We start from the raw sequence: 22,651 nt of genomic DNA, 5'->3' as shown, positions 1-22,651 counted from the left end.
GTTTAAATTCATACCTGAAGCAGCTGGAGAAGGGGCTGTCTTCTGCACTAGTTCTGGTAAAGCAAAGGAGGAAGGAACTCGTTCATCCCGTGACCAAAAGATCTATTTTAAAGTGTTCTTTGAACAGCAGGTGGAGGCAGTGCATTGCAGACCGCTGCGCCGAGCCGAGGTGCAGTTTGGGTGAATGGTTTGGTCGGTTATGTCCAGTAGATGGGGCAGTTTTTGACCTCAAGGAAGTGATAAAATTTTATATTATGCATAAAAATCCTGGAAGAACAGATCTGATCTTTGATATGTGATATTTTATATGCTTAAGAGATGTATACAGTAAATGTAATCCATCATACTTAAGATTGATACTGGTGGAGGTTAGAATCAAAGTCCAAAGGTATCTTCATTCTGTAATAAAAAATGCCATAACTTTCAGTGGGTGACCCTTTAGATCCTTAATTTAATGACAGCACAGGAGAACTGTGGTTTATTTCCTGGTGAAGTAGCTTTGTCAGCATGTGAGTAAGATGTTGCAAACCAGAAATTTGCCAGTACTACACTTGATTTCCTTCTCTTAATGTTGCTGCTGTTATCGCTTACCAGAACTGTGATGGGCAGCCTTTTCTTGGTGTTCTTCAGCGGATAAATTTTGTGTCTCTACTGAGAACCAGAAGCCTTCTATCTACCTACGTCAGAGGAGTAATGTTTCTTAAATTGTTACAAGATCAATTGCAACTTCAAGGCTGATTTGCTTTCTGCTTATTGAAAAAGAATGTGTAATTTTCGCATAGTTCACAGGGTATTGAAGAGCAAAATGTTTACTCTTTCATAGTCAAACAATTCATAAGCTGTGATAAATGCTGAAATCAGCTTGGTGGCTTTGTAGTTGTACAGTGGGAAAGGTAGCGTGATGACGAGTGTGTGGTTAGTGCAGGAAGAGTATCTGATGTTTGCGCTCTACCACTTAATTAAAAAAAAAAAGCTTGAATTGCAAGAGAACTGGGAGAGCGGGGAGGGAAGAGAAGAGGAACGTGATGTGGAGACCTCTACATGTGTCATGAAGTGCTGTTGAGAGTTTAGTCCTTGATAGCCCTTGTAATCTGTCGGTACCAGCTTGTAGCCAAAACCTGTGTTAAGATCAGGAACTTTTGCTTGTCGTTTAAAGGGAGGTTTAGATAAATATTGGTGGTGCACTTTCGAACAGATTATTGGCCTCCAGCGCCCAGTATTTTAGGTGATTGCATCGAACCTGAGAGAGTCTACAAACATGGAAATTGCTGGCTAGTTTGTGTGGTAGTGTAAGCCTTCTAGATTATTCTAGATAAAATTGTTCTCAGGGAGCTAAAGGCGGCAATCATGGTGAATAGATGAAAGAAATGGTGTAATTATTTTTTTCTTTTATGCCCTGTATGTGCCTAGGACCTGCAGGGGAAAACTGAAATGCTGTATTAGGAGTTAACAACAGAGAGTCTGTTCTTGTTTGCATAGAAGATGTAAGAGACAGAAATACATGATGTGTCTGCCTGTAAGCAAAGTGTTTGTTGTTCTGTTTTACCTGATAACTTCTGAACATTTCCTAAACAGTATTTTCCCCTCTTAATTTTTACAAACTAACAGATGAACTACAGTTAAAATATGACATAGGTAATAGATACGTACCTGTAGAAAAATAGAGAAGATGCTCTATCTCTGATTTTTTTTCTTTTTTTTTCCTTCCCACACATCCATTCTCTGTTCCTTACCTGTGTAGATTTCCTTAAAACATTTTTCTGCTTTCTGTTGTACTTTGGTTAATTTCTGTTTTGGTCCCATTGCAGTCTGAATCTTAATTCCAGAGTTAGCAGGGCAAGGGCTGTTTTTAATTTTGGGACTTCTAAGGTGATCTCAGCACTATGATCTCATCTCTTCTCCCTTCTCTCACCTTCATCAATTACCTGTTCTGTTTTCGTGGTAACAGTGCTCCTCTCTGTTCCTGTCATCCCAGTCCATTCCTCCACAGAGTTTGTTCTTTTACGTGACCTTGCATACTTGCCCCGGTTAGTTATCTTGACTAAGAACTTACATACTGTGCTTTTGGGTGCCTCTCATCCCTTTTGTGTAACTCACGAGCTATTCGGTTTTGTTCTGTTTTATCTCTTGGTTGTAACTGTTTAATTAATGCAGCTGACAAAATCTTTATGGTGTTCTCAGAGGGAGACATGATTTATGTTTATTCCTAGTAGGGGACAATTTCTGTTTGTTTTTACCATATCTGTGATAAGTCATTGTTTCCTTTTCCCTTTGATTCTGTTTTCTTCTCGATTAACTTGTGTAGAATTCTGTTGGGGATTCAGAAAACAGCATCTTCTCCCAAGAGCTTGTTAACAAGCTCCTTGGCTTAACAGAACTTGGCGTGCTGAGAAAATGTGTTGAGTTGCATCACTTCTGGCAATCGTGAATGCTTGATAAGATGAACATACTCCCGAGTTACTTAGTCAGTTGTTGATTTTTATCTGTACCGCTTCTTCTGTAGTTGAGGCCTGGAGATGAATAACACAAGTGCGTTATCAGGTGGTGGGTTTGCATAGGCCATCCAGTTAATACATGTAACCTTATTATTTCAATGTAATTTTATTTCTATATTTCAAATGTTTATGAACATCCCCATTCCCAGCTCCAAAGACAACACCAAGCTTATTTATTTTTTTTTAATTTTAGAATGGCTGTCCTCTGTTTACAAACAGCAGTGGTTTGCCATGCTCAGAGCAGAACAAGACAATGATATTGGGTAGGTATATTACAGGCTTTCCTTTATTTCTTTCTTAAATTAGAAACCTTCCTCTCATATCAATTCTGACATGATTAACTTGAAGTTTATGTTAAGAAGAGCGGGGGGAAGCATACGTCAGTGATTTTAAACCAAGCTGTTCTCTGTGGAGCCGTCTGTTCCCTTGGGCTGGCTGATCTCCTGTCCTTTAAACAGTATAGCTCCAGAAAACTTGTATAATGCGACCAGAGGTAAACACCGGGGAGGGATGTTCTGTATTTTCTTTTACGTTGGTTAATGCTTCTCGCTGGTACCCTGCCTTGGAATACGTGTTGAGGCTGTGAAAGAGTAACTTACCAGCCTTCCATTTTAAGGACAATCGTAGGAAAAGTACAGCAGCTGGAGAAGAAGCCTTTTCTGTCCTGCTTCCTTCTTCCCTGGGCTAGGTGGGCACGAGGTTGTGGTGCGGTGTAACTAACTGTATTGGTGTAGAAGGCAATTTGTCAGCTTTTGTTTATGCGGGGATAACTGCACGCTAACCTTTGTTCCTGCCTCTCCCATCCTAGCCTCCCAGGCAGCAAGCGAGGGCCCAGCACCCAGCAGGGCTTGGCATCCTGTAACCTGTTCGCCTCATTCCCTTCTAATTTCACAGCCTTTCCCCCACCCAGCGTTTATGTTTGATAGCTCTCTTCGCTGCCAGCACCTCCAGCTTTTCCCAGGCAGTGCATCCTTCTCCACTGCTAAGACCCTCTTCTCTCCATAATCCTCCTGGTTTATATCCTATCTTTTCTCCTTCCTAGACCCTGTGCTGCACTGTGGTGGCATTGCATTGCCGCTGAAGAAATTCCGTAACAACCACCATGTTTCTGTGCCCTTTCAAAGACTTGCATGTAGCTGTACTTGGTGTAACACCCTGACCGGTGTCTGCAGGTGTAACGCGTAGTTGGGTTTCTTTAGACTGTGCCTAACAAGGGTTGTCAGTGGTGGTGGCTTGATTTAATGTATGTTACATATACGCATGTGACCACGCACTGTTGCACTTCCTTCTGCTTGCTTTTTGCCACGTTGCATTGAGCCAGGTCCCTTGAGCTCATTCTAAATACCAAAACAATGGCAAAATGCAACCGAGGGAGTTGTGGCTGACTTTGTCTTCTCTCCTAGTTCTTGGTGTGCTTTATGGAGAATAAATGTCAGGTCAGGAAGCTGCAAAGTGTTTGTTACCTTTCAAAAACCAGTAAACCAACTTCTTTATTTTCTTCCATCAGTTTTGTTAGCCCAGCATTTGCCATTCTGAAGATGAGCGTGTTCAATTGCAATGGTAGGCTTAACTTAGTAAGTGCAATCCGAAAAATGTAAGAACCACTGTCCTGATTTGAACCAAAGGCCATGCAGTCTGTGGCAATGTTCAGCGGGAGAGAGCTACAAATCTCCCATCTTCCTTTCAAGTGAGGAGTGAGTGTTCTCTTGATGTACTTCTCTGGCAGTGAGTAGTTCAGGATCTTCCACCTGGTCGTTATTGAACGACCAACCGCCAATAGACCTGTTCTTAAATACGCACAGTTCTGTTTTGAAATGCCTTATGCTTTAGCTCCAAGACCCTGTAGCAGCTTCTGTGGCTTAATTGTGTATTATATAGGAAATATTCCCTTAATTACTTCCTTTTGATGTTACCGTGTAATAGTGTAAAAAATCTCCAAAACTCTGGCTTTGGTCTTAAGAAGATCTTTAAGAAGTGGTTCTCTTTGTCAGCAGCAGTACTTTAGAGAATGGTAGAGGGTAAAGTACGCAGTTGTGAATCTCATCATGTCAGCTCCTAAAGATTAAAGCCGCGTGGTCATAGATTGTTTCTGATACTGATGTTTTCTTGGGAAGACTTTTCTTGGAATGCTGTCATTGATGTATCTAACAGTAGACGAACGTACATTCTAGCTCACGTGGGAACCACAGTAAATAGGAAAGTGAGCATTAACATAGTCATCAAAATTCTGACACAAGATAAGACTCTGTATTTGCTTATTTTTGATGTCTTTTGGTAGCTCACTGTGATGCAGTGAGAGTATTCTAATTGTCAGCCATCATCAGCCATACATGCTTCTGAAAAAAGCAGCTCTCATGCCAAACTGAAGTGAAGATGGTGGGGATCATAGCAGCTTTTTAAAATGAGCAACTTTCATGTTCAACTACAGCGCTGATGATTTCAGTGACTCTTGGAATGAGCAGAGCATTTTTCCACGGTTTTCTTGCTTGTCTAGTTTTCGCTTCCGCAGTATGGGATTTTTTTAAGACAACTAAAACTAAAAATCTCAGGCACAGAAAGTTTTAACTAACTGTAGACATCTGTTTGCCCAAATCTCTTATTCCAGAGTTTGTTGCCAAGGTCTTCCATTAACGGCAGCGGTAAGAAGTGGGTGAGATCTAGTGTTTTCTCCTCACTGTATCTTAGCTTCTGACTTTAGTAGCTTACAGACATCATGGTTCAAGGTGGCAACCAGGATACTGTTTGTTTAATTCTCAATAATGGATTAATTGTCTTTGAACGGGGTGTTCTCTGGAGCTGTGTGGGAGGTGGGGGGGTATGCATGCACGGAGTGCTTCCCTGGAGTTATGTGCAGCTCGGTTGTAACATTGCTAGTCCATAGCACGCAATCTCTGAGAAGATAAATGTTATTTGAAAGCCTGAGATCACTTCTCTGCCTTCTACTGGCAAGCCGAAGTGCCACCCTGCAGTGAGATGCCTGTGGTTTGTAACTCGTGTCTTAGAAGGGAAGACGTGCAACTGTTCCTTTGTATTAAAGCAAATATTTTGGACGTTTGACAAACGTGTAGCTGAAAGAAAAGAATTAAGGTTTTAGAAGACCATCCTTTTCTCCAGATCTGCTGCCCTTCCTCTCACGCTTGCTGCCTGTATCGGTATCTTAATGCATTTTTTTTTTTCCCTTAGAGTTAAGGATGCAAACTTAGTAAGCTGAATGAAATGTGGAGTCTGACTCCCAGTGAGCTGAAGTAAGGCTCTATTTTCATGTCCCACCTGGTGCACAGCATAATTGCACCTGCTTATCCTAGGACTGCCAATGTGGAAATTACACGGCTTTGAAATGTGTGCTGTGGTTTGCTCTTTTGATAACTTTAGAGAGGAGAAGAAAATGTTTCTCTTCTACTTCATGTAGTTTGCATTTAAAAGGACTGAACGTTTTATTCGCTCTTCAGAATTTGAGAATTTTTTAGTGTAATACTGGAGTTTGTGACTTTGAACTGCTCAAGGTTTACTTGTGCTAAAGTGGATCACTTATTTTTTTTAATCAAACATTTGTTCTGTGGCAGACGTTTGTGACTTTGAACTGCTCAAGGTTTACTTGTTGTGCTAAAGTGGATCACTTATTTTTTTTAATTAAACATTTGTTCTGTGGCAGATGCAAGACAGATCTTTCAAGTCCATTACTGGAATCGTTTCTACTCTAATGGTCTTTTTGGCAGTGTTTAAGAACAGAATAGAATAACCTGACTGTTTACTAAGCATATGGTAGGCCAGCGTAAGTGGTTAAAGCTGGAAGTTCTGCATCTTCTGAGGCTGCTCGAGGAACTGAGAGGGGGGAATACTAATGTCTGTCTGAACATTATGTACTAATGTTTGTGAAATTTGTCACTAATTAAACAGAAATAAATCTTTTATCACCGTGACTGAATTCAGGTCAGCTACATAACCAGTTCAGCTAGAAGATGCGGAAAAAGCACACAGGAGGTTCTTGGATGAATTTGATTAGCATGATTAGCTTATTTGCTTAACTTCTTCATAAAATACTTAATCTTCCAGGATTGGTTTTTACAGAAACAGGGGGTGAAAAGACCACAGACTGAGTTTGTTTGTAGAAACTACAGCCACAGGTTCTTGGGGGGTGTGTACAGTAGGAAGAGAACAGATGCTGCGTTTCTCCTTGCTTATATAGCCTGAAGTGTATCGTTCGATATCGTGGGCTTATCATTTCGCTTGCTTGTGGGGGTTGCCTTTCATTGTGATTTATAATGCTCACTGTAAGCGTTTGTCCTCAGTGTAACTTGAAGACTTTCTGGCAGTGGTTGCTCATTTGGCTAATGATGTAATCGTGTCTAAAGTTAAGTGAGTAACATACCTCTGGAAAACTGGGACTGATTTTACTTACGCTGGCTCTGCAAGATTTTTCTACGTGTTGAAGCCCCAGTGGAAACTGTTGGGTGAAGCAAGTTCATGTTGGTATAGGATGACAGAATCAAAAGGCTTGTGGCACTTCATGATCACTGTGGGTAAACTTTTTTTTTTCGACAAGTTGCATAACCAGCTGCTTGAGAAATCTTTCACAACGTTTCTGTGGGCACTTCTTCGTAGCACTGCTATTCTGCAGAGTCCTGCGGCTGTTCCTTAGCAGTGGCACTCGTTTATGTTTGTGCCTAGTAAGTCGGACTACTGCATTGAAAAAGGGCTTAGGGTTTTGGTTTTTTTTAGGAGGATTGGAGAATGTATGACATTGCAACAACTAATATTTTCTTATCTGGAAAGGTTCTGTAAAAGTCCTACTTAGCTGAAGTTTATGTTGCAGTTTTGTAGACTAGTTGGATGTTCGTGGGATAACTTGGGTTGGAAGGGATCCTGGGAGGTCACCTTGTCTAACCTCTGCTCAGAGAAGGGTCAGTTGTGCGGTCAGACCAGTTCACTCACGTCTGCTCATCTTTCCCACGTTAAGCTACCATACAAAGCTGTTTAAGTCTCCTTAAAGATGCCCTTTTTTATTTTTGTAGGCCTCAAGAAATAAATAAAGAGGAACTGGAAGGAAACAGCATGAGGTGTGGTCGAAAACTTGCAAAGGATGGTGATGTAAGTACGGCACGTGGCTAAGTCTGTGCACAGCTGACATGTCTTAGACATGTTAGGTGTTTTCAAAACATGTAGGTCTTAATTGTCAAACTGCATCAAAAAGATGTAATGGAGATGGTACGTTGAAGAAGTTATTTCTCCCTAGAAGGATGAAAACGCTTGCTGTCTTTGTAATGAATAAGGAATTAGTGTTTTAATTGTGCTCTTGGGCTGCAAGCAAGGCCATGTTTGGAAAAACTTTTAGTCTGTGAAAGGAGGGAATGTAGCCATGACTTACTGTTGGAGACTTGTAAAATACACGCAGTTAAAATACAGCTCTGATCACAGATGTCTTTTTCTTTTTAACTGGAAGAGGAAGCTTTCTAGGTAAAATGTGTAATAGCCACAGCCAGAACCCCTGTGTGTTCCACATATGTATATGTGTCTTTAGAAAGCAAGTCTTGTGAAAAAACAGAAAACACGGATTTTTTTTTTTCCCCGCTGAGGTCACTCAACGTAAGGATCTTTTACTCCAAGGAGTGCTTTAAGCATGAATGGGACGTGTAGTTAAGTGCTACTCAGGAATATAGCACCAGTTACCAGAATGCAGAAGCATTTTAGATCCATTTGTGTTACACGTATTTTTGTATGTTTAGAAGGCAGCTGACACTAAGCTCATCTCGTGTAGTTGTCTGTCTGCAAATGTTGGCCACTGAAGTGAGTGGTTGCCTACCAAGATGTCCTATGTTTCAAATAGGGGTTGGCAAGGATCCTCGAATCCACCATACATCTCTGTAGCTTAGAATCCCATTCCCAAGTTTGATTTTTTTTTGGTTTTTTTGTTGGAGAAGTGGTGCTTATCGTTCATGTTGTAGCCCGTACTCAGACCGGCTTCTTTGTTTTTTAACTTCTGATCCAGTACTGCTGGCGGTGGACTGGGTTCAACTTTGGCTTTGACCTTCTTGTTACTTACACGAATCGTTACATCATTTTCAAACGGAATACGCTGAATCAGCCGTGCAGTGGATCGGTCAGTCTGCAGCCTCGGAGAAACATAGCCTTCAGGTAAGCAGTAACCAAGAAGGCAGACCCTGTGGTGTATGCTAAAATGTCTTAGCATAGCTAAGTCTTTCCGTCTGTGCTTGCATTAAATTTTATTGCCACCAAGTTAGTTACATTTGAAAATATTAGTCTGTCTTCTTGGGAGAAACTCTTTGTGCTGGAAAAACTAAGTTATAGGAGACTAGGTAATTTAACTGTTGTTATATCCCTAGGTTACGTCTAGCCTCTTTTGATAGCAGTGGGAAAATTATTTGCAGTAGAACAACAGGATATCAGATCCTAACCCTTGAGAAGGACCAGGTACGTTTGTGGATTTTCGAGCTGTTGAGTTGTGGAGTCCCAGGCATGAAAAAAATGCTGGGAAGTCAACAGTGCTTTTGAAGAGGAGTTGTTGTTCTTGTTGTCGTTGCTTATGTGCAATTTCAAGGGCTCCTTTTATAAGCAGCGGAAGATTAAGCTGAGCTGTGAAGTGTAACTACAGTAGGATAGCGTGGATTTCGCTAGTGGTGATAATAGTGAAACTAGTTCCCGTGGTGCTGCTGAAGCGATCTGCTGTTAGTGTGGTGTTCTGCCGGCCGACCGCTTGCTTTCCCAGACTTCCAACACCGGTGAGATTACCCGACTGAATAATACGTCCATCAGGCTCCTGCTTATTTAGAGGCAAATCTGGAGTTTGTTTGAAGACTCTCTTGTATTGCAAGCTGAAGAGTTAAAAGAATGTCTGCATATTGTTCACGGGTGGTATTTATTACTCTGTTAAAAAAAGAAATAAAACCCTTGGAGAGGAGTGGAATTTTCTTAAGAGAATGTGCCCATTTCCACCCATCCCTGACAGCAGAATTTAGTGTGAAAGCCTTGATCAAGTTTCTTAAATCCTAGTCAGCAGCGATACGTGGATGGTGAATACATAGGAAACTTTTCCTTGTAAATGCCATCCTTACTGTAGGATAAAGTTTCACTTTTGCTACCCCAGAGCCAGTTCCTAGAGTAAAACCTAGAGTAAAATTCCTACCCACAAATTGTAATTTGCTTTAAAGTACAGGCTGTTACGGATTGCCTGGCTGGTTAAATCTCTTAAAACTGATAGTGGCAGAAAAGTCTCCCTTCTCTCCAGCGTGCTTGAAGGTAAAGTTTGCTCAGCCACTTCTTGCGGTTCTGTTCTCTTTGACACAGAAGGGTTGGCAGCACTGGGTCAAAGGCTTGTAAGCATTTTGAGAATGTCTTATCATGTTAATGTTATAAAACGTATGCATAAGGTGAAGGTGATTTACTCTCTTGGGGTTTTTTTTATCTTCTTTTTAATACATTGTAATTAAAATGTAGAATGACTGTTAGTATCGACCTTGTGTGCTTTTTGATGTCATTCCCTCTAACGGCATCACTTGCTATGCAAATGTCCACTGTGTTTGCTTTCCAGGAGCAGGTAGTAATGAATTTGGACAGCAGGCTCCTGATCTTCCCCCTCTATATCTGCTGTAACTTCTTGTACATCTCTCCAGAGAAGAAGACCGACAGCGAGGCACTGCTAGATAATTCGGAAGCCTGAGACCTCCAGTGGGATATAGTAGCACTTCTATAACTCTGTATGCCTGCTTTAAGTTAAATGCCCTGCTGACGCACAGAGCTTTGACAACAAAAAAGGCCTTACACTGTAGCAAATATATATATATATGGCCTTAGTATACTCCTATGCATATCTGAAGAGAAGATCAGAAATTATATAGGCCAAAACTAGTTATCCCTTTTTTTTTTTTATTTTTTTTTTTTAAATTTCTGTTCTGCATCTTCAGACAGTAGCCATTCCGTGTTTGGGAAATGTTACGCTTTTATTTTTCTGGGCGAAAACTGAGCCAAATTGGAAATTAGGGAATTTGTGTCAATGACATCTTAACAAACTTACCTGTCAGGTTCTGAGCACACGTTGCAGGATGTGTGGGTTTTGTTAGTGTGTGGTTTTGGGTTTGTTTTGGTTTTGTTTTTTAATAACTGATCTGTAAATACCAGATCCATATTCTGCTTACTTTTGTGGTCCTGTTCCATTAGGACCAAATACATCTGTGTAAATGTTGCCTGTCAACTTCTGTCAGTTAATTAACTGTACGGATGTTCAAACCTCCTTGGTTTTAAGCCTTTATTGCATCTCATATGCGTATATTTCTTTCTTGTTCTTGGGCTTTTTTTAACGTTGCAGCAAATATTTATCTTTTTTTAGCACATGAATTTCCTAATAAGGATGCTCATAAGTGAATTTATTTTTCTTCCATGTACTGAAAATACTTTAATATACTGACCATCGTTTGAGTCTATTATACAGCAGCAGCTTTCAGCTAGGATTCTGCTGAATGCTTACTGTACTCACATGAACCAAATACCAGTTTTTAAACATTGTGGTTTTGTGACTTGTTTTAACTGTTACATTGGGAATATATCCCCTTTTAGCTCAGGAACTTGTGACCTTTGAGTGCCTTTTGAGTTGTATGTGTTAACACAAACTTCACATCAGTTAAGCGAGGTCACAGGATCCAAAGGAAGAGCTGGGAACAAGGGGTTCCTTTTCAGTTGGTTTGAGGAATGAGTCGCGTGTAAGAGGTACGCTGTGTTCATTCTCTGTATGTGTTGGGTTTTCTGTTTGTCTCTTGCAATTTTGAATTCTTACAGCAGGATTTTTGGATTCAAAGTGGGAATTTTGCCTCTTTAGTAGCCTATTTTTTTAACGTTGTCAGAAAAGTATAAAACCATTTGTACTTTATAACAAGGATAAAAACGTGTTAGGCAAGATGGAAAAACGTGGCAACTTGTCAATAAATGATTTCAAGTGGAATACTCACCAGTGTCTCTCCTTTTCTGCCATGAATAGCTTTTTCTATTGGATTCAGCCTGTGGATGCACCTCTGCATAATCTTGTGTTGTCATACTTCTTTGGAAGCAGAAAGCAGAAGCATTTTAACGCGTTCCTCTGCTACAGCATTGAACTTGGTATTTAGGTACTTATGTAAGCAGTTTTTCTTTTTTTTTTTTTTTTTTTTTTTTAAACTAGAAGTACCAAGACCTTAAAACTGTCATTCATTAAATGTAAGGAAATATGGGCTGCTTGTTAATTGGCAGAAGAGAACAGGTACGTTACAGTACCTGGGGTTTTTTGTCATGCCAGAGTTGCAATCTAAACTTTGGTGGAGGAATGAGCTGCCACAGGGCTCCTGCTTTGTGCTGAGGGCTTAGCATCTCCTGTTCAGGTCCGGATCCTGCTCTGCCCTTACACCCCGCTGGCTCCCGGGGCCACCCGCAGCCCCTGCTCGCCCTGGACGAGCCATTGCTGTGTGCAGACACAGCCCTGGCCGGCGCATCCCCGTGCACATCTGCCCTGGCCCCTGGGTAACCACCACCCTGCAGCGTGATGAGGATGTGGGACATGGAGCAGGAGCTTACATGAAACTCATCTTGGTATTTTTTTCCAGACATTTAACGACTCCTTCCCTTGATCTATGGGTGTCCTGCTCCTAACGTGTGCCCTCCCTCGCCCTCCTGGTTGTGGAGGGGCTGTCAGCGCCAAGAAACAAATCTCTTCCCAGCTTTGGTCCTTCTTCCCAGTGGATGGGATCAGGGATTTGGGATGGGGCCAGTGGTGCAGGTGCCCTTCCTAAGGGGTTGCCGAGGAGTGGCTCAGTACAGGAGTGAGAGGAGCACAGAAACCCAAACACATCACAACTTACCCCAGAAAATGGGTGGTTGGTTTGGTTTTGGTTTTTTTCTCTCTTTTATTTGTCACTGACTAGGAGCAGCAATCGTGGCACAGGGGAGCTGGGAAGCACAACACCACACTCAGGAAAACGGTATGGAAAGTACAAAAATAAGGAAGAGCCTATATATAATATCATTGCAGTCAATTACTAAAAATAAATATTGTAAACACAAAGTAACAACATCAGGTGAATCTACAGTCACTCATTTCTGCTAGCAGCTGAACAGTCTTTGGCTTTATTCAACTCCCCCCTGCCCCGCACGGAGCCAACACTCACATTAAGATGCATTTTCTTTGCTTCAGGCCAGAAAGACTCCAGACTTGTCAGGGGTGTCACAAGGCAAATAATTTGACTTTTTCTTACTCCAAACTGCCTCGTGACCAGGCATCGCCTCTTTTGCCCTCAGTGGCCACTTTTCTACCAGAGTAAGCAGAAGGATCTGTCCAAAAAAGGTATTTTCCTCTTTATCTGCTGGAGGGGAGGAGATTGTGGCGAGGTGGGGGGGACCAAGGCTCCCCCCATTCCAGTTTATTTTGTTGCTGTCTTGGACCACAAGTCCCTGTGCCACCCGTTGCATGGGGACTTGCTGGGTTTGTCACTGTTTTATACTTGTCCCCGCTCCCCTCCCATGCGCTGGACCTTTTCACCCTTTAATCTCTCAGATAGCCTGGGCGCTTTGGATTGCCTGATAAGAGATGGTGCAGCACAGAGGCACCAAGGTATCGCCTGTCCAGCTCCCTCTGAGCTGCCTCCAGGCCAGAGATCCGTGCATTTTGGGTGCTCCTCATACGTCTTGGGTGACTGTGAATATGCTTTTTCCTACCCAGCCTTTGACTCCAAGGAGGGAAGAAGCAAATTCCTCTTGCAAGGCTCGATAAAATGCTGCTCATATAGAGATAAAACAAACTTTAAAAAAAAAAAAAAAAAAAAAAAAGCAGGAATAAAATCCTGTCCAAAGTACCAACGAGGAGAGAATTGACAGAAAAGAAAGGTCTCCACCCCAGCAGCTGATCCTGTGGAAGACCCTGTTCTGCTGCCAGCATGGCCAGAGAATGTGCAGGACTGCAAAGAAAATGCATCCTAATGGGAACAACCAAGCGAGACAAAAGCCATCCTAAACCCACAGAGCAGCGCTTCTTACTGGAGGGAAGAGCCAGACTGAGCAAGTCAAGCTGATCAGTCTGTCCATCTCTCCCTATGCACAGGTTTGATCTTCCCTTCATATCAATGTTTAATCTTCCCTTCTTCATTTTAAACACATTCACGTAACATCCCACGGCAACATTTTGGTGTGAGGTTACAGTCCCACTGAAGTTACAATCAGACTGCACAGCAAACAGCTCTGGTGCTCATCCCCTTTGAGACAAAAAGGAGCAGAAACTTTGAGAAGCGTTTAATAAAAACCTCTCCTACAGCCACGGCCGAGGGCCTTTCTGCAGTCATGGGTTAACACGGGCGTCTTGTAATGCTTCAAGTATTGCTTTTTAACCAGGAGCATTTCAGACCCTGCTTTATTCTGCGTCAAAGCAAAGGAGAAGCAAAAGCTTCCAAGCTTTACGGGAGCCTGCTAGCTATCCAGGTGGTTATCCATCTGACCGAGCCCAGCCTAAATTCCTCCCTAACCTCACGGAGCATTCAGATCCATATCGAGCTCCAGCCCGTGGCTCCCTTGCTTTGTCAGCCCCACAGAGCTGCTGCTACCGCTACCCCCAGACACTGTGGGACAGACCCGAAGCGGCTGTAGCTCCAGGTGACTTGTGCTGCCTTTACCTCCTCTGCTCTTTACTTCCTCTGTTCAGGAGAAGAGAAAGCGCTCAGCAATTCACCCACCGCCACCCCGCGAGCTGAGGGCTCATCCTTCCTGCCGCTGTGAAGTTACAGCCCATCCTTTGCTGCAGCGAGAGGCAAGGGGAGCGCAGTTACCCTGTTCCACCCGTCCTTGCTAACCAGGTACTTAACTCCCCACGTTTTCTTCTCACCCTGTCAGTCACCCACGCCAACAAATCGCTGAACTGGAGCCTGAATCGGCTGTAACAGCAGGGCTGCCCCATAGTCCCAATCTTCCCCCAAAACTACAGTCGTATCAAATTTAGCTCACTAACTGATGAAAACACTACGCGTTTCAAAAGGGACACAGCTGGATAAGAGTTTAAAAACACAGCCGCTAACGCAACCTTCTGCAGGGTGCAGCAGGTAAAACCATTCCTGGCTCGATTTTTCAGTAGGCAAATCCTGGTCTTCTCAGGAAAGAATCACACACGACTGCTCGGTGCAGTTATTAGAGGATTTCTGTATCAGCTCTCAAAAATTTATTTAGCGTCTTCTAAAACTTCCACTAAACTTGGTTTCTTACATCATTTCTATACACAGATTTTATTTGTTGTCATTGTCTTGAGGCTTATAAAAAAATAAGCATTTGAAATGCCCAAAGAGTAATTTTGCTTTAAAATTGTGCTACTGAACTTGACCCCCAACATAAAGAGATACTTTTGGTAATGAGGTTACCCCAAGCAGTATAAAAATATACATAAAAATAGACAAAAACTCTATCCTCCAAACTGAAGGTCTGTTTGTGGGAATTATTAATTACTTTTTTTTTGTACATCACTGGAATTTCATTATCTTCCCCTAAATATTTACAGAAACATTCCTGCCCCGTCTGCCCGCCTCTGCTCACTCAGGCAGAGAACTGTGGCATTTCCTTCGTCCGTAGGGCTTTTCTCTTGGCAAAAATTAATCGCCGCTTTTCACCGCGGCCCGCAAAGTGACGCTACGGGCGCGCACGTCCCTGGGAACGCTGGCAGACGGCCCTGAGGATGCCAGATGGAAATGAGGTGACGCCAATTAATGCTGCTAACTTCATCGAACGAGTCGAGATTGCCTTTGCCCGTGCCTCGCTTGCGAGCCCACGCGCGCCGTCGGCACTCGAGTGCCCGTGCCCGGGCCGAGCGTTTGTTGGACCGGGACAGCGGCGTTGGGGATACGGGCTCGGACACGGCTCCCTGCAGAGCCCGGGGTTATTTCACCAGGTGCTGCACTAGGGAGCGACGTGGCCTTGCAGAGCAAAGCAGGCTGGGGAGGGCAGGGGGACAAAATAAAACCTCTCCTCAAGTTAAAACCAGCCTAATCCTGACAGCTTCGCTGCGGTGCCCCGCTGCTCCCCGCGCATCGCATCCCTGGCTTTCTGGTTTCCCTTTCCTTCTGGTGATCAATTCAGAATGCCCAAACCTCTTCTACAAATGACCTCAGGAATTTGGGTCTCTTTCTCCAGTCTACCCCAAGAAAATTTTAAATTAAAAAAATAACACGAGAAAAAAAAAAAGTACTCTGTGCCATTCTTAAATGACATTAAAAGATGAAGTCGAAACTAAGCAATATAACACCCCCCCCGAGACTATGTACATAAAAAGACGTTAAGATCTCTTGAAACATAAATACACAGTGTATAAATCCAGGTGTCACCCAAAGGGCTGAAGACGCAGAACTACTTCACAGACAAAAAGCAAACCAAACTCACCGCGCCAAGTGTAGACACACGGCCACGACGTTTGGGAGGGGGGGGGGAGGTATTTGCAGGGAAGAGACCGACCCGTGGTGGTGGTGGTTCCGCACGTGCACCAGGGAAGGGTGCTAGTGGTTTCCAGGGGGTGTAACACACATGCCACGCTACTACACTCTATTTAGGGTGCGGGTGTGAGGTCGGGAAATGGGATTAGACCCTGAGTCCCCCATTATTTCCAGGCACGTGCTCTGCTGGAGCAGTTAAAGGGGCGCCTCTAACTTGGATCCAGCAGGTTCTTTTAATATTGCTTCCCGACAGAGATACTTGGTATCTCTCAGTGCAGACTCGGAACGCGCCGGTTGAAATTCTGCACCCTGTGCTTTAAGAGTTACCATGACTTTCATGGAAATAATACAGCCTTGATCAGGGTAAAAGACTAATGGAGGTCTTTAGCCCAATCTTAAAGAGGTTTAGCTTTCTACAGCACGGACACGCTACGGCTACGACATAGATAAATAGGTACTGGTTACTGTAAAGTGACAATGCAGTGTCTGAATTATTCTAGCATTATCCTTTCTGCTGTTGGGGAAGATGCGAGAGCGGTTAGGAGATGTGGGGAGGAGAGCTGGTGTTTGACGTAGGCTGCAAGTGGAACAGGTCCAGCTCTAACTGGAAGCGTAGGTAGACAGCCAAAAGACACTTTTAGCTTTACTTGAATCGCGGTTTTATGGCATGCAATAAAACTCCTAAGACAACTCTTTATACAAAGCACACAGCATCTCCAGTCCCACTGGTGGTATCTCAAGAGAACAAGTAAAGCTAAGAGTCTGCTTGCAAGGGGAGGCCACGTGTGTGTGTGTGTGTGTACGGAGGGAGGGACCCGGGGGGGGAAACGTCCTGTTGTGCTGAAACCAAGCTCTTCGGCAAACCTCCATCCTTCTATCGCTGGCCGGCCTCCCGGATCCGGCAGGCCACCGCCGTGATGAGTGCTGCACCCTTGCCGCTGCCGTCTTCCGACTGGAGGAAGGTCACTTCGCACTTGGGAGACAACTGCTTCACTGTTTCGCGCATGACGGTGGAGAAGCTGTAGGGCACAGGGGGGAAGGAAGAGATGCTGATGTAACTTGCCTTGGGCTGAAGGTGCCAGCCCCACAGGGAACAAACCGCCAAACGCCTGTCAGCGTGGCTGCCTTCAACGGCATCTCAAAGGGTGCTAAGGACGTGGAGGAGAAAGACGGACAGAGAGAAAGCTGCCAGGTAGGGGGCCTCGGAAAGCCTAAGTCTCCACGCTTCAGCCCAAGTTCACAGCACAACACACTCATGTTCTCCCTTCACTCAGGACTAAACCCAGCCCCTTCTCTCATCCCACCAAGCCCTGAGAGCCCTGACCAGCCTCACCTGGGGGCATCTTCAGAGCCCTCCCTCTAGCCATGGGCCCCTCAGCCCTATTTAAGCTCAGCCCTGTGCCTTTAGCCCCTGACTGAGCTACATCATCTTAAGGACTCCCACCCTCCAGCTCAGGCGTAGTCATGTTTCTGCTTGGCCATGGGCCTTCTTAGAATCATAGAATTGGTTAGGTTGGAAAAGACCTTTAAGATCATCAAGTCCAACCAATCTTGATCCAGATCATGGTCTGACTTCTTGGTTTAGACCTGCCTCCCCACCGTGACTTTGCTCGATGATCTGGGCTCCTGGTTAAACCTGGTCGCCACCTCTGGGTCAGCATGGCCTCAGGTACTGTGGGGTAGGCCCTGGCTGGTGTGGGGTCCCTGCTGCGTTATCCATCCTGGCTCCCCATCCTTCAGGGAGCAGCTCGTTCTGGCTGTGCCTTGCACAGTTTAGACCAGTGAGGTACCAGCAGCCCTTGAGACCCTGAAATACCCCCTCTCCAACGACCCTCTAAGCTTTCCATCCTTAGCACCCCATCTACCCCAGGTGGGCAGATGCACCAGCGCGAGTCTCCTCAGACAGCCGCCCGGCCGCCGCACGCCACTGAGCAACTCACTGAGGGTGCAGCTTGTAGAGCGTGCCATCCACGCCAACCGTGACCTTGAGGAAATCCAGCCCGCGGTTCTCCCGGATCTTGTCCACCACAGCTGCCATGCCAGCCCCGCAGAGCTGGGCTGCCCGCCGGGCCACCACCGTGCACACCTCCTTCACGATGATACTGTCGTCACACGTGCTCTCCAGGCCAAGATGCTGGAGGATGGAGCGGACTTGCAGCAGGGCCAGGCAGTCGCTGGGGAGGACACAAGGGCTGCGTTAGGAGATGGAGCAGCTTGGCTGCGTGGCTTCCCCTTTCTTGTCTACATCCTGCAGAGCCCAGGGACTCGTGGCTTGGGTGGCGCCGACTGGAGGGACGCCACAGCTCCCCTCTAATCTGAGCTTTCAGATCTGGATGTGATTCTGAGGTCACATCCTAATCAGTGAGGCTATTTCAGGACAAAGCCATTGACTTGGGAGCATGACAGCTATTTAACCTCTGTCTAGGGCAGAGGATAAAGAGGCATCTGTGTTGCCAACCCCTACAGCTTCCTTGTCTCTCAACACTGGTGTTGTCAGAACCATGTGGATTCTGCTGACTTCTCTGCGTGGCACCACCCTATATCATCCTGGCTCCAGACTGAGTGCTGGGGACATCTCCCACAAGCCCTGGGAACGCTTTCCCCAAAATACATCTCTGATCTGCAGCTGTAAGGCCAGAGCTGGTGCTCGCCCCACCTGTTGGACCTCACCTTTCTATCTGGGACAAGAACTTGGTCTCAAAAATCCCTCTGGTCTTCAGCCTCTCTGAGATCCGTCCCCGGAAGAGCAGCCCTCGCTTGGTGAAATCCATCAGGATGTTTCGCACGATCTCCCCCAGGTACATCCCGCTGATCATCTTCTCAAACCTGGGAAGGGGAAGGCAAGGCTGGACATCAAGGACAAGAAGGGACACTGGGTCTGGATTGGGACCCCAGCTCTGCCAGGTGCCTTTGACACAGCCCCCTGACACCCTGGAGCAAGTCTAGCAGCACGGTCCCCAGCCTGCGGGATGCATCGGTGCGTTGCAAAGCCAGCCTCTGCCCTGCTCATCAGCCCCTGATGCCCCACCAAGAGGCCGGTGGGGCACCATTGAACTGCTCCTGGACACCCAGCCACAATCGGGGGTCCCTCCCCAGGCCCCCAAAGCCACCACATACCTTTGCTTCCCAGGGTTGAGAGACAGCTCGTCCACCGCCAAGTCAAACTCTGTCCGTATGTCGTCCAAGCAGCCGTTGTCACCGAACGCCCCCCACTCCATATTGACGCACATCCTGCCCTCCTCCCCTTCCACCAGCTCCACGTTCCTCATCTCCTCCATATAACAGGCATTGCTGCCTGTGCCTGCAGAGAGAGAAACATCTTCCAACAAGGCCGTCGGAGAAGTGGGGCACATACACAAGATAAAAGCCCTCGGGCACCTTCTGCAGCCAGGAGCACCCCACAGGGGCAGGTTTGGGACTGCAGGCAGAGGAGCTCCATAAGAAAGTTTCAGTCCTCACCGACTATCAGCCCAACGTCGCAATACGGATCTTCGTATCCACAGGTCATCATGGTGCCAACTGTGTCATTTACTACCGCAACCACATCCAGGTCGAATTCCTGCAGAGGGATGGGATTGTGTGGGTTATTCCTGGAGGACGTAGCTTGTTACCTCTGCTCCCATGACTGGGAAAGGGTCTGTCTGCTGAGCATGGGAGTCCCCCAGGCGCCCATGGACCTCCTGCAGCCCCGCGTGTCTGCAGGTGGATGCTCAAACCTCAAGACACAACTGCACAGGAGCTGGGACGCTGGGGCAGCCCTGCCAGAAACAGCCCCCAGGGCAGGAGCTTTGGGTGGTCTGCATCGAGGAACCGAGCACGGTGTCTCCCTAACCCACGACGAGACAAGTCTGCTCCAGCCCTGGCCAGAAGCCAGCTCTTAGCTCCGGGGTCTGAAAATCCAACTTCTAGTGATGACTAAGGGTGGTTGTTAAAATTCAGACACTCATTAGCCCTGTGCTCAGCCCATTAATTTGCTTTACAGGCCAATTAAAGATGCCGAAGACAGCCAGGGTGTGGGAGCAAGCAGCCGGCTCCTCACAGCTACGTGGACACTCACCGCTCTCCTGTGAATTGCCTCCTTCAGCAGGTTCACCACATCTTCTCCTTCGCAGCCGGTTGCCTTGAAACCTTTTGTCCACTTCAGGAGAATCCCCTGTTGTGGAAATACCCTGCGGTAAATCACCGGGCTGCTGGGTGGGAGGGACAGCAACCCCACATCCACCAGCTCTCGGTGGGCACTGCCCAGCATGTGGAGGTCAGATCCTCACGTGTGGAGGAAGCCTCAACTGGGTTGTCTCCAGAGCTTGAGGGATCTGCATTTGCTCTGATGCAGCCAGGGGGCTTTTCAGAAGCAGTGGCAGCTCTGAGCTCTTGCCTCTCCCCTCCCTTGGGTCTCCATCTGACCTGCCACATGGTCATTGGTGCTGGTACATAGAGTTTCCAGCGTGCTGCGGCTTTTCAGCCAGCCCTGGGTACCAGACATGCGTGCTACGAGGTGGGTTGGGGTTACCTCATCCAGGCTGGTCTGCTGGCAAGGGAAGGAGAATGTGAATCCGAGCGGGAGCGATACACCCTTCATTCCCATGTATTCCAGGAAGTCGGAGATGCAGTGGACGATGTGGTCAAAGAGCTGGGTGCGCAAAGCCAAAAGGAGAAGTTACCATCACAGCAAGAAACCCAGCTGGATGCCAGCCTGCCTGACCTACTGGAGTAGAATGGATCCATTCCCAAGCCAACAGGGCTTTGATCACACCAGCATGCTGCTCAGTGGCGCTGTGCGAGGTGAGCAAGCCCAAAACTGCTCCAGTTTCATCCTCTCCCCCACCAGCAACATGGTCATATCACTGTGATACCTCCACCTTGCAGGTCCCACGCTCCACCCAGAAGGGACGGAGGGGCTAGCAGGGAGGTGACCACCTTCCCAGGGGTGACACGGGAACCCGGTCCCTCTGCAAGGCATCCCCAGAGCCCGTCTGCCTCAGCTCCTCCTAGAAATACTCCCAGTCCCCAAGCACTGCCTGGAGTGGTTTGCAAAACTCCTTCCATCTGCAAATAAGACTCTGGAGATGTCTCTCGCTGCTTGTGTTGTGGTTTCTCCATCTGGGAAACGGGGATGATGCTTATCTGCTCTTGTGGAGTGTGTGGGATCCCTGTTCAGTGATGTCTGGGAATAACACAATTTCTAACCTAAAAACCAGTTTCAAGCTTCCCAAAGCACATTTCAAACTCCAGAGCCTCGGGCAGAACTCGCTGCTCTAAAGGCAGGAGAGCACCAGCCTTCTCTACCCTCCCACTTTTGCACCCAGAAAGCAGAGCAAGGCAAAACCAGCTCCCGTGGTCAGCCAGCACCACTGCCTGCCGCTTCTGTTGCCGCCCCAGTTCTCCACCTCCCGCTGCCCATCCTCACCTCCTCTCCCGTCCCCTGCATGACCTCCACTGGGATGGAGTAGATCTTGTTGTGCATCTCGACGCCGCGCCTCATCCCATTCCTCACGCGCACCAGCAGCACGCGGAAGTTGGTACCTCCCAGATCCAGGGCGAGGAAATCTCCTTTTTCTGAAACCCAAGAGAGAATCATTAGGAGAGAGATCCCAACAAGGGGCATCGTGAACATGGCACAAAGCCAACCCGAATCTGCCCCCTTTCCTGGGAGAGGACCAGCAACCAAGACATGGCTGAGAATGGAGAACAGCAGGTACAGGTAGGAAGGTGGTGGAGAGGTTTGCTCCAGAGCCAGGGAGATCACAGGGCTTCAAGCCAAGGGGCAGGCACACACCACAAGCCACCGACAGAACTGGGAGCACAACCCAGGACAATGGTGGTGAGAAACCTGTGGTGGTGAAAACCACAGGGAAAGCCAGGCTTTGTGTTAAGTCAAGTGCAGAACGTCCTGGAGGCTCAGCAGCTTTTCCCAGTATCATGCTGGAGGTTAAAAAGCTTTGCACCACTTCTACCACAAAGAGGGAACTAGCCGTGGCAAAGGTCCCAGCCCTTCCCTAAGCCGTGCAGATGTTGGGCCCAGCCACACTGGCTCTTTGCCCTGTGCAGGATACACGTGGGCTTAAACCCTGGTACCTCACCTGTCCCATCTGGAGTTGAGCACACGTAGGTGGGCAGCATTTTCACTGTTGCCTCTGCGTGCGTCTCCTTGCCCAGCCCCTTCTCCATCTCTATCCTCATCCTTTGCTTCACCTCCAGCAGCTGCTCGTGGCTCAGCTTGAGCGCCTCCAAAATCTTCTGCCGTGCCTTGTGCTGGGCAGCCAGTCTGTAGGCCACCGCTGTCACCATGGCTGCCCCTTTGCCGCTTCCATCTTCTGACCTGACGAAACGGATCTCGCAGTCTGGCAGCAGCTTACGCACCGTCTTATGGAGGCGCCGGGCAAAGCTACGGAGGAGGAAAGAGGACCTGAGCATGCCACCACGGGTGGTGTGACCCTCTGGGGTTGTAAATGGCCGGGGCCCCTTTGGGATCCACACAGAGGTGTCCAGGGGAATATTTGGAGATGCTCTGCTTGTGCCAAGCTTTACCCGCTGCTGGCAAGAACAGATTTGTGCTCTCTCCCCCTCCCTCCCCACTGGCCTCGCCCATCCTCATGGACTCACTGAGGATGCTTCTTGTAGACGGAGCCATCCACGCCGACCGTGGACCGCAGCCGGTCCACCCCCTTGTTCTCCTTGATGCGTCGCAGCACAGCCCCCAGGGGGGCACCGCACAGGCTC

General features: G+C 46.8%; 2 protein-coding genes across 12 annotated transcripts in view; one reads left to right on the top strand and one right to left on the bottom strand.

Annotated features, from left to right (window-relative positions):
- The window catches only part of GMCL1 (germ cell-less 1, spermatogenesis associated), a 24,660-nt gene extending 8,950 nt beyond the window's left edge, over positions 1-15,710 (top strand). For 4 of the 11 annotated variants that reach the window (XM_035898903.1, XM_035898900.1, XM_035898901.1 and 1 more), the window contains 7 exons: positions 2,689-2,758; positions 7,508-7,583; positions 8,482-8,627; positions 8,837-8,924; positions 10,042-10,207; positions 11,482-11,608; positions 11,858-15,710. In XM_035898903.1, coding sequence (XP_035754796.1) covers positions 2,689-2,758; positions 7,508-7,583; positions 8,482-8,627; positions 8,837-8,924; positions 10,042-10,170 — 509 coding nt within the window. In that variant the 3' untranslated portion in view covers positions 10,171-10,207; positions 11,482-11,608; positions 11,858-15,710. Of the gene's footprint in view, positions 1-2,688; positions 2,759-7,507; positions 7,584-8,481; positions 8,628-8,836; positions 8,925-10,041; positions 10,208-11,481; positions 11,617-11,857 lie in introns of all 11 variants that reach the window. The other 7 variants (XM_035898898.1, XM_035898896.1, XM_035898897.1 and 4 more) reach the window with 7 other exon arrangements.
- Positions 15,711-16,728: 1,018 nt separating this feature from the next.
- The window catches only part of LOC104130346 (hexokinase-2), a 17,735-nt gene continuing 11,812 nt past the window's right edge, over positions 16,729-22,651 (bottom strand). The window contains exons 9-18 of the mRNA XM_035898892.1: positions 22,535-22,622; positions 22,012-22,316; positions 21,339-21,487; positions 20,442-20,561; positions 19,989-20,084; positions 19,391-19,490; positions 19,049-19,232; positions 18,602-18,757; positions 17,872-18,105; positions 16,729-16,950 (exon numbers count right to left, since the gene is read on the bottom strand). Of these exons, the coding sequence (XP_035754785.1) occupies positions 16,806-16,950; positions 17,872-18,105; positions 18,602-18,757; positions 19,049-19,232; positions 19,391-19,490; positions 19,989-20,084; positions 20,442-20,561; positions 21,339-21,487; positions 22,012-22,316; positions 22,535-22,622 (1,577 nt within the window). The 3' untranslated portion in view covers positions 16,729-16,805. The remainder of the gene's footprint in view (positions 16,951-17,871; positions 18,106-18,601; positions 18,758-19,048; positions 19,233-19,390; positions 19,491-19,988; positions 20,085-20,441; positions 20,562-21,338; positions 21,488-22,011; positions 22,317-22,534; positions 22,623-22,651) is intronic.

Source organism: Egretta garzetta, unplaced genomic scaffold (genome assembly GCF_000687185.1).
Source record: "Egretta garzetta isolate BGI_Z169 unplaced genomic scaffold, ASM68718v1 scaffold238, whole genome shotgun sequence".
Taxonomy (NCBI): domain Eukaryota; kingdom Metazoa; phylum Chordata; class Aves; order Pelecaniformes; family Ardeidae; genus Egretta; species Egretta garzetta.
This window is presented reverse-complemented; position numbering and strand designations above follow the sequence as displayed.